This window comes from Cavia porcellus, unplaced genomic scaffold, assembly GCF_034190915.1.
Source record: "Cavia porcellus strain 051 isolate PalLab524CR breed Dunkin Hartley unplaced genomic scaffold, mCavPor4.1 scaffold_25, whole genome shotgun sequence".
Classification (NCBI taxonomy): Eukaryota; Metazoa; Chordata; class Mammalia; order Rodentia; family Caviidae; genus Cavia; species Cavia porcellus.
Genome location: NW_026947508.1, coordinates 25161179 through 25173786, shown reverse-complemented (window position 1 = coordinate 25173786; position 12608 = coordinate 25161179). Strand labels below are relative to the sequence as shown.

Here is a 12608-nt window from a genome sequence, read left to right as displayed (position 1 = left end):
TAAACTGTTCATCTCTGAGATAAAGTTTTACAGGGCTGAGCAGAAACCTGTAATAGTCCTTTTTCAGGAAAGAATTTGAGTATATTGAAAATTGCTTTTGAGAAGTGTTTGCTTCTCAAAACTTCATACTGGCAAGGATGTAGAGAAAACACTAGTGGGAGAAATGTAAATTCAGGGAAGATATTTTAGCAACTCAAAATGTTTTATCCTTTGACTTTAATTCTGTTTCTAAGAATTTGTTAAAAGAAAAAAAATACAATTAGGATTATATATACTAGTACTTAATATACTAGTACATTTTCAACTTAAAGCAAAAATCTGGAAATAAATATAGCCAATGGCAAGGGATTAATTAGATAAATTATGAAAAAATCTTCACAAGGGGATATTTATAGCTCAGCAGCACAGCACTTGCCTAGCAAGTGCAAGGTCATAAGTTCGATCCCCAGTACCAAAAAAAGGAAACAAAATAAATCCTCACCCTATATACACTGTTAAGATGGTGGTTTGGGAATATATTTAATGAATAGAGAAATGCTTACAAATTTTTAATTAATTATTTCTTATTTTATTTTATCTACTCTATTAACTTTTTTTTTTTTTTTTTTTTTTTTTTCACCGAGGATTGAACTCACAACTGCACACTTGCAAGGCAGGTGCTTATACTGCTGAGCTAAATCCCCAGCCCCTACTCTATTTACTTTTGGTTGAACATTCTTTTTTTTTTTTTAACAATTTTTTTTTTTTGTCTTTTTCGTTTTTATTGGTATCAGGGATTGAACTCATGACTGCCTGCTTGCAAGGCAAGCACTTATGAACTTATAGCTTGTTTTTGTGTGACTCATGAGTTGAAAATTTTGTTTCACATTTTTAACTATTTTGTTTTGTTTTGTCTTCTTGAAGACAGGATCTCCTTATGCAGTTCAAGCTAGCCTTGAGCTCATTTTGTAACCATGGTTGGCCCTGAACTTGAAACAATCTTCCTGCTTCAGCCTCCCAAATATTGGGATTACAGGCATGTGCCATTCCACCCAGCTACATTTTTTAGACATTTAGTATAAGGGGCTGGGGATTAGCTCAGCGGCATAAGCACCTACCTTGCAAGCAGGTAGCTGTGAGTTCGATCCCTGGTACCGATAAAAAATAATAATAAATAAGTAAAAAATAAAAAAAGGCACAGTATAAATGATGAGCAAGCTGGGCATGATGGTACACATGTATAATCCCAGAACTCTGGGAAGCTGAAGCAAGAGAAAAGTTCAAGCCCAACCTGGGCAATTTAGCAAGGCTCTATCAGAATAAAAAAGTTAGGGGTGAGAGAGATGGGAATGTAGCTCAGAATGAAGGTACTGGATTCAATCCCCAGTGTAAACAACAAAAGTCAAGCATATTTGGCAATAAAGACCACTGTGGTCCATAGCACTTAAAATCTTTATCTGGTCATTTACAGGAAAGATTTATCCTCTCCTGCCCCAGAGATTACAGCATGTATTTTTGTAATATTATGATTAAAATTAGGTATTTTTATTGTTTCTTCACAATGCAAGAACCCATGTGATTTATTCTTTTTATCTCCCTCTGCCCTTTGTGGTTTTGTCATATATTTTGCTTTTCAAAGATATTTTAGATTCCAAAGACATTGTAGTTATCTTTTAGACATCAATTTCCATGTATGTTTATCCCTACTTGCTCTTACTGGTACTGCTAGTTTCTTCCTATGGTTTTGTTTCCATGTGAGTTATTTTCCTTTACAGCCTAAAGACTGCCCTCTGCCTTAGTATTTTGTATTTATAATGCAGGTTTGGGGGCAGTGAATTTATTCAGCTTTCTTTTCTAAAAATAGCTTTCTTTTTCTATCACTGGGTATAAAATTATAAGTTTGCAATCATTTATCGTCTCTGCTTTCCTTTTGTTTTATTTTCTGTGGTGCTGGGGGCTGAACACCCAGCTCCTTATGTGTGCTAAGCACACGCTGTACCACTGAGCTCCCCTCACAGGTCTTCTCTTTTTTTTTTTTTTTTTTTAAAGAAATTCCATTGCCTTCTGGTCTCCATAATTTCCACTAAGAAGTCATTGTAAACCTTACTGTTTCTCTTTTGAAGATAATGTCTTTTTTCTAGAGGCTTATAAAATTTTTTAAATCAGCTGTGATGGCCCATACTTACAAACTCAGCTTTCAGAAAAAGCTATAATCCTAGTACCTGAAAAGCTTTAAGTGCTGAGCCAGGAGGATTTTAAGGTCACCCTAGGCAATGTAACAACCTATTCAGACTGTTTCAATTTTTTTAAAAAAAGAGCTAGAAATCTAGTTTAGTGTGGATGCTCTGGTTTAATCCCTTATACTATGTAAGTAAATTTTTAAAAATGCAAAAACAAATTTGTCTTTTTTTTTTTTGCGGTATTGTATTTTTTTTCACGCTTGCCAGGCAGGCGCTTATGCCGCTGAGCTAAATCCTCAGCCCACCATCTTTATTTTTTATTGTGATTCTTTTTTTAAATTTTACTTTAAAGAGAAAAAACAAAATTTTAAAACAGTAATTTGGGGGTAACAATGGTATATACGTTGCATATTGTTATCTTCAGAGGACAAGACTTCTGCATTTAATTGTCTAAACAATACTAGCACAAAGATTTCTCTTCAATGAGTTCAGAGAAATCAGTAGTATAACTATCTTAACTATAATATATATATACATATATATAGTTTCTTTCAGCTTCTCACAGTACTGAGATAATACAATATTTACGTATGTGTGTCTGATTTTATTTCACTTATGAATATGGTTCAAGTTACATCCATTTACCTATAACAGTCTCAAGTTTACCCTTCATTATGGCTGAATAGTACTCCACTATATAAAAACACATTTTTTTTAATCCATTCCTCAGTTGATGGACATTTAGGTTGTTTCCAAGATCTGGCTATTACTAACTATGCTGCTATAAACATGGGTGCACATACTTTGCTGTGGTATAGTGTTTTTAATCCTTTTGGCTTCCCAGAACAGGATTAGCTGGGTCAAATGGGACCTCTATTCCTAATTTTTTAAGGAATCTCCACAGTGATTTCCAGAGTGGTTGCACAAGTCTATACTCCTACCAGCAATGAAGAAGTGTTCCTTTTTCCCCCACACCCCCTCTAGTATTTGTTGTTTATTTCTTGATAATAGTCATTCTTTTGGAGGTGAGGTGGAATCTCAGTGTTGTTTTAATTTGTATCTCAAATGACCAGTGATATTGAACATCTTTTCATACATTTATTTGCTGTTGGTATTTCTTCATCAGAGAAGTGTATATTCATCTCAGCTGCCCATTTTTGGATTGGGTCTTTAACTTTTGGAGGACTGATTTTTTTTTTTTAATTCTTTGTATGTTCTCAAAAGTAATTTTTTGTCTGAGTAACAGCTAAGAAACATTTTTCTCACATTGTTTACTCTGTTGGTGGTTTCTCTTGCTATGCAAAGGCTTTTTAATAAGATGAGATCCCAGTTGGTTCTTTGTGATCGTCCTTGTGCAGTCAGTTTTGTTCATAAAGTTTTTGCCTACGCCAGTGTGTTCAAGAATATTACAGCGGGACTGGGAATTTAGCCGAGCGGCATAAGTGCCTGCCTTACAAGTGTGTGGTCATGAGTTCGATCCCCGGTACTGATTTAAAAAAAAAAAAAGAGTATTACAATATCTTGAGCTAAATTTTTCTTTGTATTTAGTCTACTTAGATTTTGCTGATGTCTTGAATTCGAGTTGATGTTTTCATCAAATTTTTTAAATTATCAGCCATTATTTCCTCAAATATTGCTTCTTAGTCTTTTCTCCTAAGATTTTAATTATACCTAGGTTAAGTCTCTTGTGCCATATGTGTAACATTTGTTTCGTTGTTTGTTTTGTTGTTTTGTTGCTCTTTCTCTGCTTTACTTTTTTGTTTGTTTGTTTTGTGGTTTTGGTTTTTGGTTTCAGTTTTAGGTATTTTAGTTCTGTCTTTGTTAAATCCAGGATTGTACTATACCTTTTTTGAATTTTGATTTTTTAAAATAGATCCCCACTCTTAAAATTCTCTCTCTTTTAACCATTTTGCCTATCCTTTCTTATTTCCTTTAATATACCAATTATTTTGATATGCTGGTCTTCATACTCTAATATCTGGATTATTTATAGCTGTGATTCTGTTAGCTTTTCTCTTGACTTAGTCACTCTTTTCTACTTTCCATTTCTACTACTTTTCTGACATTTCAGAGAGTTTGTGGACATTACGTAGAAAATCTGGATTATTTTTATAGAGTGCTATGTTTTCTGAAGACTTCTAAATTACTGACTTTTCACCTTTGATTATAATAGAGCGTGGCTTTAGGCTTTGTTAGAACATGTTTTTTCCTACCCTTACAGTGAAGTCATTATTCATACTGTGAAGACTTTGTAGGATCTCAAACTGAAATCTTGGGGCATTCACAAAACCACCTATTTTGCCTGGACCTAGAAGTCAGCCTCTGGCTCCCGGTGTTGTACAGCCCCTGAATATTCTCTCAGGTCTCCGGCTTCCCAGAGTCTGTGCTCTGCCAGACTTCCTGGAATCCACCATGTGCTTGCATAGCTGTAAGTCAACCAAGAAATTAATAGAGAAATTTAACATAGGATTTTTTAGGAGATTCTTCCTTCTCTTTCTAAAACTCATCTCAAATCCTAATGTCCTAGCAATTTGAATGCCAGTCTCTGTCTCCTCGACTTAGACTATAGTCTCTTTCTTAGCACTTGGTTTGAAAAAATTACCCTCTTCAAGAAAACTAGGGTGAACTTTCCTTTTCTCAAGATCAGTAATAGCCCTACACTAGTTGCTGCCCAGTGCTTAGAAACAGATATTTTATATATTGCTAGCCTTTGCTGTTGTTTATGGTGGGAGGATACTTTCAGTAGCTTTATAATGTAATACTAAGAGAAAATAACTTTGTTCATGTTACAGTCACTGTTAAAAACTATATATATATTCGATAGAAAACAAAATATCAAGCTTAAATTAATATCTGGTTTTGTGTTTCTTTGTAATCTTAGTACCTCCCTGCACTTGGCTATTCAAAACGGATCCATCTGATGAATCCAATGGTCCCCGGATTAACTGGGAGCAAAATGAGCTCTTCAGAAGAGGTAAATTGTCAACTGTTTGTTGAGTCCTCATAATCTTTGGCAAGAGAATAAAGACTCACCAGGTGAGGAAGCTGAGGCAAAAGGATCAGATCCTTTGCTGAGGCAAAAGGATTGAGACCACTTAGGCTGTATGAGTTCAAAGCCACCCCAAACTGCGTAGTGAAACCCTGTCTCAAAAAAAAAAAAAAAAAGCTGATTGTGGTGGCACCTGCCCATATCACCAGCACTCTGGAGGCTGAAACAGTAGGAGTGTCACAAGTTTGAGGCCAACCTGGACTACATAGTGAATGTCTTTATTTTATTTTTTTTCCCCAACCATTTCTTCAAAGATACGTCTTTAAAAAAAAAAAGAAGAAGAAAGAGATTGAAGACAAAAGATCTAGCTAACAAGACTGCTCAAATATTTGAAGTATTAGAGACCTTAAGTTGTCCAAGTAATTTAGTTGAGAATTGAAGGACCTAGATCCACTTCTAATGGGATCCAATCATAATTTTTAACAGTTCTTTCTGCTACTGATGAAACCACAAGGAAAAGTTGTTTCCTAATTAGACATGGTGGCATGTAATCTCAGCATCTGCAAGGCTGAGGCAGAAAATACAGATAGATTAAAGCTCAGACTGGGCAATTTAGCAAGACTGTCCTAAAATTTAGAAAGGGTTGGGAATGGAGCTCACTGCAAGGACCTTGTGTTCAATCCCTGCTACCTCAAAGACAAATAAAAAAAGTTCACAGAATTGTGATAAAATGAAGCTTGTTTTTTAGAAGGCCAGTGTCGCATTTCAGCAACCAGTATTTTGATACCTGGAATGATATTTGATATAACAAATATGATAAATATGTTGTTTGGGTTTGTGTGTTTGTTTTGTTTTGTTGGATTTTTTTTATTTTTTTTTTTTTTTGTCTTTTTCATTTTTATCAGTACCAGGGATCAAACTCACGACTGCCTGCTTGCAAGGCAGGTGCTTATGCCGCTGAGCTAAATCCCCAGCCCCATTATTGGATTTTTTTTTAAAGTACTGTCCTTAGAGAGTCTGATAAAGTATTTCTGGGAGTAACTCAGAATTGTGATTTTTCCTCAGCCAGACACAGTGACATGTGCCTCAGACTACTTGGAAGCCTGAGGGAGCCTTGCAGATTCAAGGCCAGCCTGGACAATTTAAGCAGACTTTATTTTATTTTATTTTATTCTATTTTATTGGATTTTTTTTTCTTTTTGTTTTGTTTTGGGGTTGTTTGTTTGTTGGCATAAGGCCTGGCTGTGTAAACCAGGCTGGCCTTGAACTCACATAAATCCTCTTGCCTCAGCTTCCTCAGTGCTAGGATTACTGATAGGTGCCACTATGCCCAGTTTGGAGACTTTATTTTAAAAAGGGCTGGAATGGAGTTCAGTAATAAAACTTTTTGCTTTGTATGTACAAGACCATAGGTTCAATCCTAGATGCTGTGGGTGGGAGAATTTCTTTCAAATCCTACTTGATATGTTTTGTTCTGGTTTGGCTTTGGTTTTTTGTTTTTAATTTTACTTATTTATTTTGATATTGAGGATCAAACCTAAGGCCTCACCCATATTAAGCATACTACCACTGTGCCCTACCAAGTGATTCTGGTTTAAGTCATATTTAGGCGCTCATCTAGTTCTTCAACTGACTTCTCACACTTTGAACAGAGATTGATAAATATATGCATGTATGCTGTCATTATTCTTAAAGGAGTATACTCATAATGCACCATGTGTTAGTTATTCCTCTGGCAAACTATCAGTATCTTGTCCATTTTCTGTTGCTATAACAGTACCTGAGACTGATTCATTTAGAAAGCAAAGAAACAGTTCTGGAACCTGGGATATATAAGCCAAGACACCTCACTAAGGGAGAGCCTATCTCAAAAAATAAAAAGGCCTGGGGATAGAGCTGCTGGTGATGATGACCTTGCAGTCTCAGAGCAGTGTAGAACAGCATATGGCAGACAGCACAGATGTGCCACAGAGCACTCACTCAGGTAACAAACACGCTCCCTTGATAACCCAATAATTCATTAATCCCTGAATGGTTTAATTCATTCATGAAAGCAGGGCCTTCACAACCCAGCTACCCAAAAATCTCTGCTAAATTTAATTAATATGTGACTTTAGAGATTAAGTTTCCCAGCACATGAAGTCTGATAGACTAATTTTCACACTTAACACCTGGTGGTGATGAGTGCTATGAAATAGGTATCTTCACTTGTTGCTGATTTCACTGTCAATTATTGTGACTTTCAGAAAACAACTTTGAATCTCAAAATTTTGGGTAGTTTGAAGAAATAATCTTAGTGAGGGCAAAAGACAAAAACAGTCTGCAGAGACATTCAGTATAGGGCAAGGGATATAGCTCAGCAGTATAGCACCTGCCTAGCAAAGGTCATGAGTTCAATTCCTGGTACCAAAAAATAGATGTTCAGTATAGCTTTATTTATAATTTGTAAAAGTTAGAACACAATCTAATAGATTGGAAATTATTATATTGTCATTAATAACTGAGAATATAAAATAATATAAAAATTATAAATTAAAAACCAGGCACATACCTGTAGTCTCAGTCTCAAGAGGCTAAGAGGAGAGGATTGTAAATTTGAGGCCATCATGGGCTACATAATAAAGCCCTGCCCACCCAAATATATGTATAAATAAATGAAGACAAAGTGGCTTATTGGAAATATTTATAAGAATTCCAAGTGAAAAAACACAGTTCTAGAATGAATTTAGGAAATTTTAATTTAATTTGCTAAGCAACAGATTCTGAGTGGTTCCTTACTGATTAACTCTACTTTTGGTCATTTTATTTGTTTTTCGTTTTTGAGACAAGATCTTGCTATATAGTTCAGGCTGCCCTTGAACTCACTAGGTAGCTCAGGCTGGCCTCAAACTCATGGCATTTCTGTTCCTCAGCCTCCTGAATGCTAAGATTACAAGCATGTGTCACCATGCCCAGCTTCTGCTTTGTTGTAGCTGATTGATGTTAAAAACTTTGTTTGTTTGTTTGTTTGTTTGTTTTATCGATACTGGGGATCAAACTCATGACCACCTGCTTGCAAGGCAGGTGCCTATTGCCGCTGAGCTAAATCCCCAGCCCCTATGTTAAAAACTTTGTAAAAATTTTTTTAATTAAATAAGTTTAGTTGAGTATGTTCATTTTCAACCACAAGAGGTCCCACACACACTTCCTGCCATTTCTAGGACTCCAAGATTGATCTCCTTGATCGGAAGGAAGAGGTGAAGAAAAAATTGAAGAAGGCCTTTTGTGAGCCAGGCAATGTAGAGAACAATGGGGTTCTGTCCTTTATCAAGCACGTCCTCTTTCCTCTCAAATCTGGTAAGACTCCCTGCTTTCTTCCTAAGGGCCAGGCTGGAAAAGCACAACTCCTACTGTGATCTTGTTTTGTGATCTGTCACAGATTTTTCCTCCAGAGCTGGCTGCCCTGAATCTCTGCTTTGATTTCTTATACATGAATGTATGGAAGAGGCTAGATATCCTTTAGCTGTCCATGTGTTTGTTACCAGGCTAGGTTCTCAGAGGCTGTCAGGGTAGGCAGGGATACCAGAAGTGAGGATGGGGGCCGGCATGTTGAACTAGAAGAATGCGAAACACTTCTAATCTACAATCCTTCCCCACAACCAAAAATTAAAAATAAAATGCCACATAATAAGTTTCAAAATATATAGCAAAAACTATAATCATGCATTTGGGTTAGGAATGCTAACTGCTGTTAACATTGAGTTCGTTGATACAGATGCTTTTTCTTGCAGAGTTTGTGATCCTTCGAGATGAGAAATGGGGTGGAAACAAAACCTACACTGCTTACCTAGATCTGGAAAAGGATTTTGCTGGTGAGGTAATATGAGAGGAAAACTAAACCCCACCAGATTCCGAGAACCTTTTCCCTCTTGGCCTAGCTCAGTTTGTGGCTTCGTGCCACAGAACTGTGTCCTGATGTTCTCCAGGGCTTTGTTAATGACTTAGATGAAAATTCGTCTGGTTCACTGATTGGCAGGACAAATGGCACAAAGCTGGTATATTGATGTCCTCATCCCTCTGTAAAAAGTGAGATGAGCTGGAATAAAGAACTAAATCAAACAGGAGGAAATATTTCAGGCATAGGTACAAAATAATGGTGCAAAAATGAGTGACAGTGGCTGAAGTTATAACTCATTATTATGATGTGTGTTTTGCATGTGAAAGGCCCTGGGTTTAAATTTGGTACCACAAAAAATTGGTACACACATGAAGTCAAGTGTGAGATATTTCCTTATATTGTCTTATTGGGGCTTTAAAGCTTTTCTAATCAGGGATGTTCAACCCATATTGCCATGTACGAGACTACTGTCACCATTTCTACCCACTTTATGTGATTTAATCGTCTAACTATAACATGTAGCTATTGTTATCCTGATTTTATAAGTAAAAGTCAAAACTTCAAGCTGAAGGTGGTGCGTACCTGTAGGCCCAGCACTCGGGAGCCTGAGGCAAAAGGATCACCACAAGTTCAAGGCCAGCCTGAATTACATAGGGAGACCATGTCTCAGAAAGCCAAGGGAAAGAAGTTAAAACTTTTATCTATATATCTAGATTGGAGTCACACAGCTGATTCTCCAGGGCTTTGTTAATCCAGGTCTAACTCCAAAACCCTTGCATTCTTGTCACTTAGATTTTAGCCCTTGAGTTACCTATGTAAACATTTTCTGTCTGTGAATATCAGTAGGTATATGCCATTTTTCTAAGCATAAATGGAGAGGCAAGGTGAATTAGACTAATAAATACATTCTAAAAGCCCTCAAGTCATTATGCTACTAAGATCCAAAAGACCTCAATTTCACACGAGTTAGTTAGGCTTTCTGAATTTCTCTTTCTCTGCTTTGTCGCACAAGATTGCCATGAAGATCAAGACATTGTCCTGCATCCTATATGTACATTCTGGTGTCCTGTAACCTGTTCTGGGACTCATCTTACCAGGTCTTGTTCATTTCTGCAGGTTGTCCATCCTGGAGACCTAAAGAACTCTGTTGAAGTTGCCCTGAACAAGCTGCTAGATCCCATTCGGGAAAAGTTTAATGACCCTGCCCTGAAGAAGCTGGCCAGTGCTGCCTACCCAGATCCCTCAAAGCAGAGTAAGGCTCTCTAGGACAGGGCAGGGCAGGGCTGGGCCAGCGAGGGGGTGAGAACATCAGGAAAGAGCCTATCAGTGGGCCTTAGTAACATGTCTTAAAACCAAGGGGCCAAGAACCCAGCAGGTCTGAAGTACAGCAGTGTCATATCCTGTTGACACCTGGAGTGGAACTTGATTTTGATTTGGTTCAGTTCATTCTATGAAGTAATGGTATCCTGAAAGAAGCTGGTGTGAGACATGTACTTTGAGCCTTCTAGTCTCTTCACTAAATCTGCTTATTCCCAGTCTGTACGTATATAGGTGATAATCTGTTACACACTTGCTCAGGAAGAGCCTACAGGGCTTCTTGGAGGAGCTCATTTTTTAATTCTCCCAGGTTCCTTCCAGTGCTCCTCCCCACCTTGTAGTCATCCACTTAGTGCTGATGCGCAGGAGATACTAGCATTGATAGCTCTTAGTGCCTGTCTCCTCCAGCCTAATAGCTAAGAGAGAAAATAGATGAAAATCTTATGAGGTGTGGTTGCACATGCCTGTAATCCCAACACATGGAAGTCTGAGGCAGGAGGATCACTGCAGGTTCTAGGCCAGCCTGGGCTACATAGAAAGAACCTGTCTTGAAAAAAAAGAAAGTCTGATACATCATGTCTGAAAGATTGCTGATCCTGTTTTTAAAGATGTGTAAGTCTGGGTAGGTTCTGGGGATTCTCTACTAAATCCTGCCTAATCTCAGTGTCCTCATCTTGGTGGGATCAGCAGCTGACCTGCCATGGGGAGGAGGGGAGCCTGACCCCATGGGGTTCTTCTCATTCCCAGAGCCCACTGCCAAAGGCCCTGCCAAGAATTCAGAACCAGAGGAAGTCATTCCATCCCGGCTGGATATCCGAGTCGGGAAAATCATCGGTGTGGAAAAGGTACCACCAATTTTACCACATCTTAGAGACAGATAGGAGTCAGTTTGTATTTGGAGGAATCCTGGTCTAGAGAGGGAAAGTAACATCCTGTGGTCATATTGCAAGTCAGAACGCAGCCGTCTAATTCCAGCCATCAGGCTTCATGTAGCCATCACTGCTTCTGGACCTTATGTAGTCAAACATAGCCAGAAACTGAGAGTGGGGGCAGCCAGGGGCAGATGTTAATCAGAGGAAACTTGTGTATCCATTAAGTTTGGCCTGATTGGTCCAGCTGTGAGGCATATCTTGGATCATCTACTTTGCCCTTTAGACCTTGGTGGGTAGAGAAGAACCTTTCTTTTTCTGAGACAGGTCATGGAACCAGTGGCTGGGCACATTGTTTTGTGCTTTTTTTCCCACAGCATTGATTTACTTTTTACTCTGTAGACCCAGCTGCCCAGACTACCTTGAAATGGCTGCTGGTGCTCCTGTCTCAGATGGTGAGACCAACCCTCATTCTCCCCACCTCTCAGTCCCTTGGGACAGACTGGTGCAGCATGCAAACAGTTAACGATAGCCACCAACAGTCCAAGCCATTTAGTCTGTGTTAGAGAGTCTTCCACATAAACAATTAGTTCATTTCTTCAAATGTGGTCTTGGCTAGAAGCAGAATGTACCTTCAAGGCCTGTTCTGCTGTCTTCTGTCTGGGACTTGGAAATAGTTACCCCAGAGCAGTGGTGGTCAACCAATGGTATACATGCCACCGTCCACTGTTTGTTATCATTGAAAGGTCTCACGGGTTCGCCATCACTGCCCTAGAGGATTCCCTTTCTGGAGACTAAGTTAAACCAGCCCTCAATTGACCCACCTGGAAACTCTCCCACCTGTCATCTCTTGCTGACAGCACCCAGATGCAGACAGCCTGTATGTGGAGAAGATTGATGTGGGGGAAGCCGAGCCACGGACTGTGGTGAGTGGCCTGGTGCAGTTTGTGCCCAGAGAGGAGCTGCAGGACAGACTGGTGGTGGTGCTGTGCAATCTGAAACCCCAGAAGATGAGAGGAGTCGAGTCCCAAGGCATGCTTCTGTGTGCTTCCGTGTGAGTGAGGACTTGGGGGAGGCTAAAAAGAGGGGCAGTTGGCTCATGTGAGGCCCTTTCACATCCCAAATGGAAGCCAGAGAAAACTCACCTTTTCCTCATTGATGCCAAAAGATAACTTTTATGAAGGAGTTACTTTACTGAGTACTCTAAACAAAGCACTTTACCTAAAGTTAATTTTGCTAAGTAGAAATAGAGGTGTGAGCATACCCAAGTCTTGCTACTAGAAAAGGTTGGCACCACAATTCAAACCCAGTTGTGATTGGCTATAAGGTCCTTCTGGGGTATTTCAAACTTCCTCCCATAGGGACACAGGGTGGTCTCTGTCTCGCCGCCTAGCCAT

General features: G+C 38.7%; 1 protein-coding gene across 1 annotated transcript in view; it reads left to right on the top strand.

Moving 5' to 3' along the window:
• Yars1 (tyrosyl-tRNA synthetase 1) overlaps positions 1-12608 on the top strand; it is a 31200-nt gene that overhangs the window by 15838 nt on the left and 2754 nt on the right. The window contains exons 6-11 of the mRNA XM_003471134.5: positions 5041-5133; positions 8349-8484; positions 8919-9004; positions 10142-10277; positions 11090-11187; positions 12072-12265. Of these exons, the coding sequence (XP_003471182.1) occupies positions 5041-5133; positions 8349-8484; positions 8919-9004; positions 10142-10277; positions 11090-11187; positions 12072-12265 (743 nt within the window). The remainder of the gene's footprint in view (positions 1-5040; positions 5134-8348; positions 8485-8918; positions 9005-10141; positions 10278-11089; positions 11188-12071; positions 12266-12608) is intronic.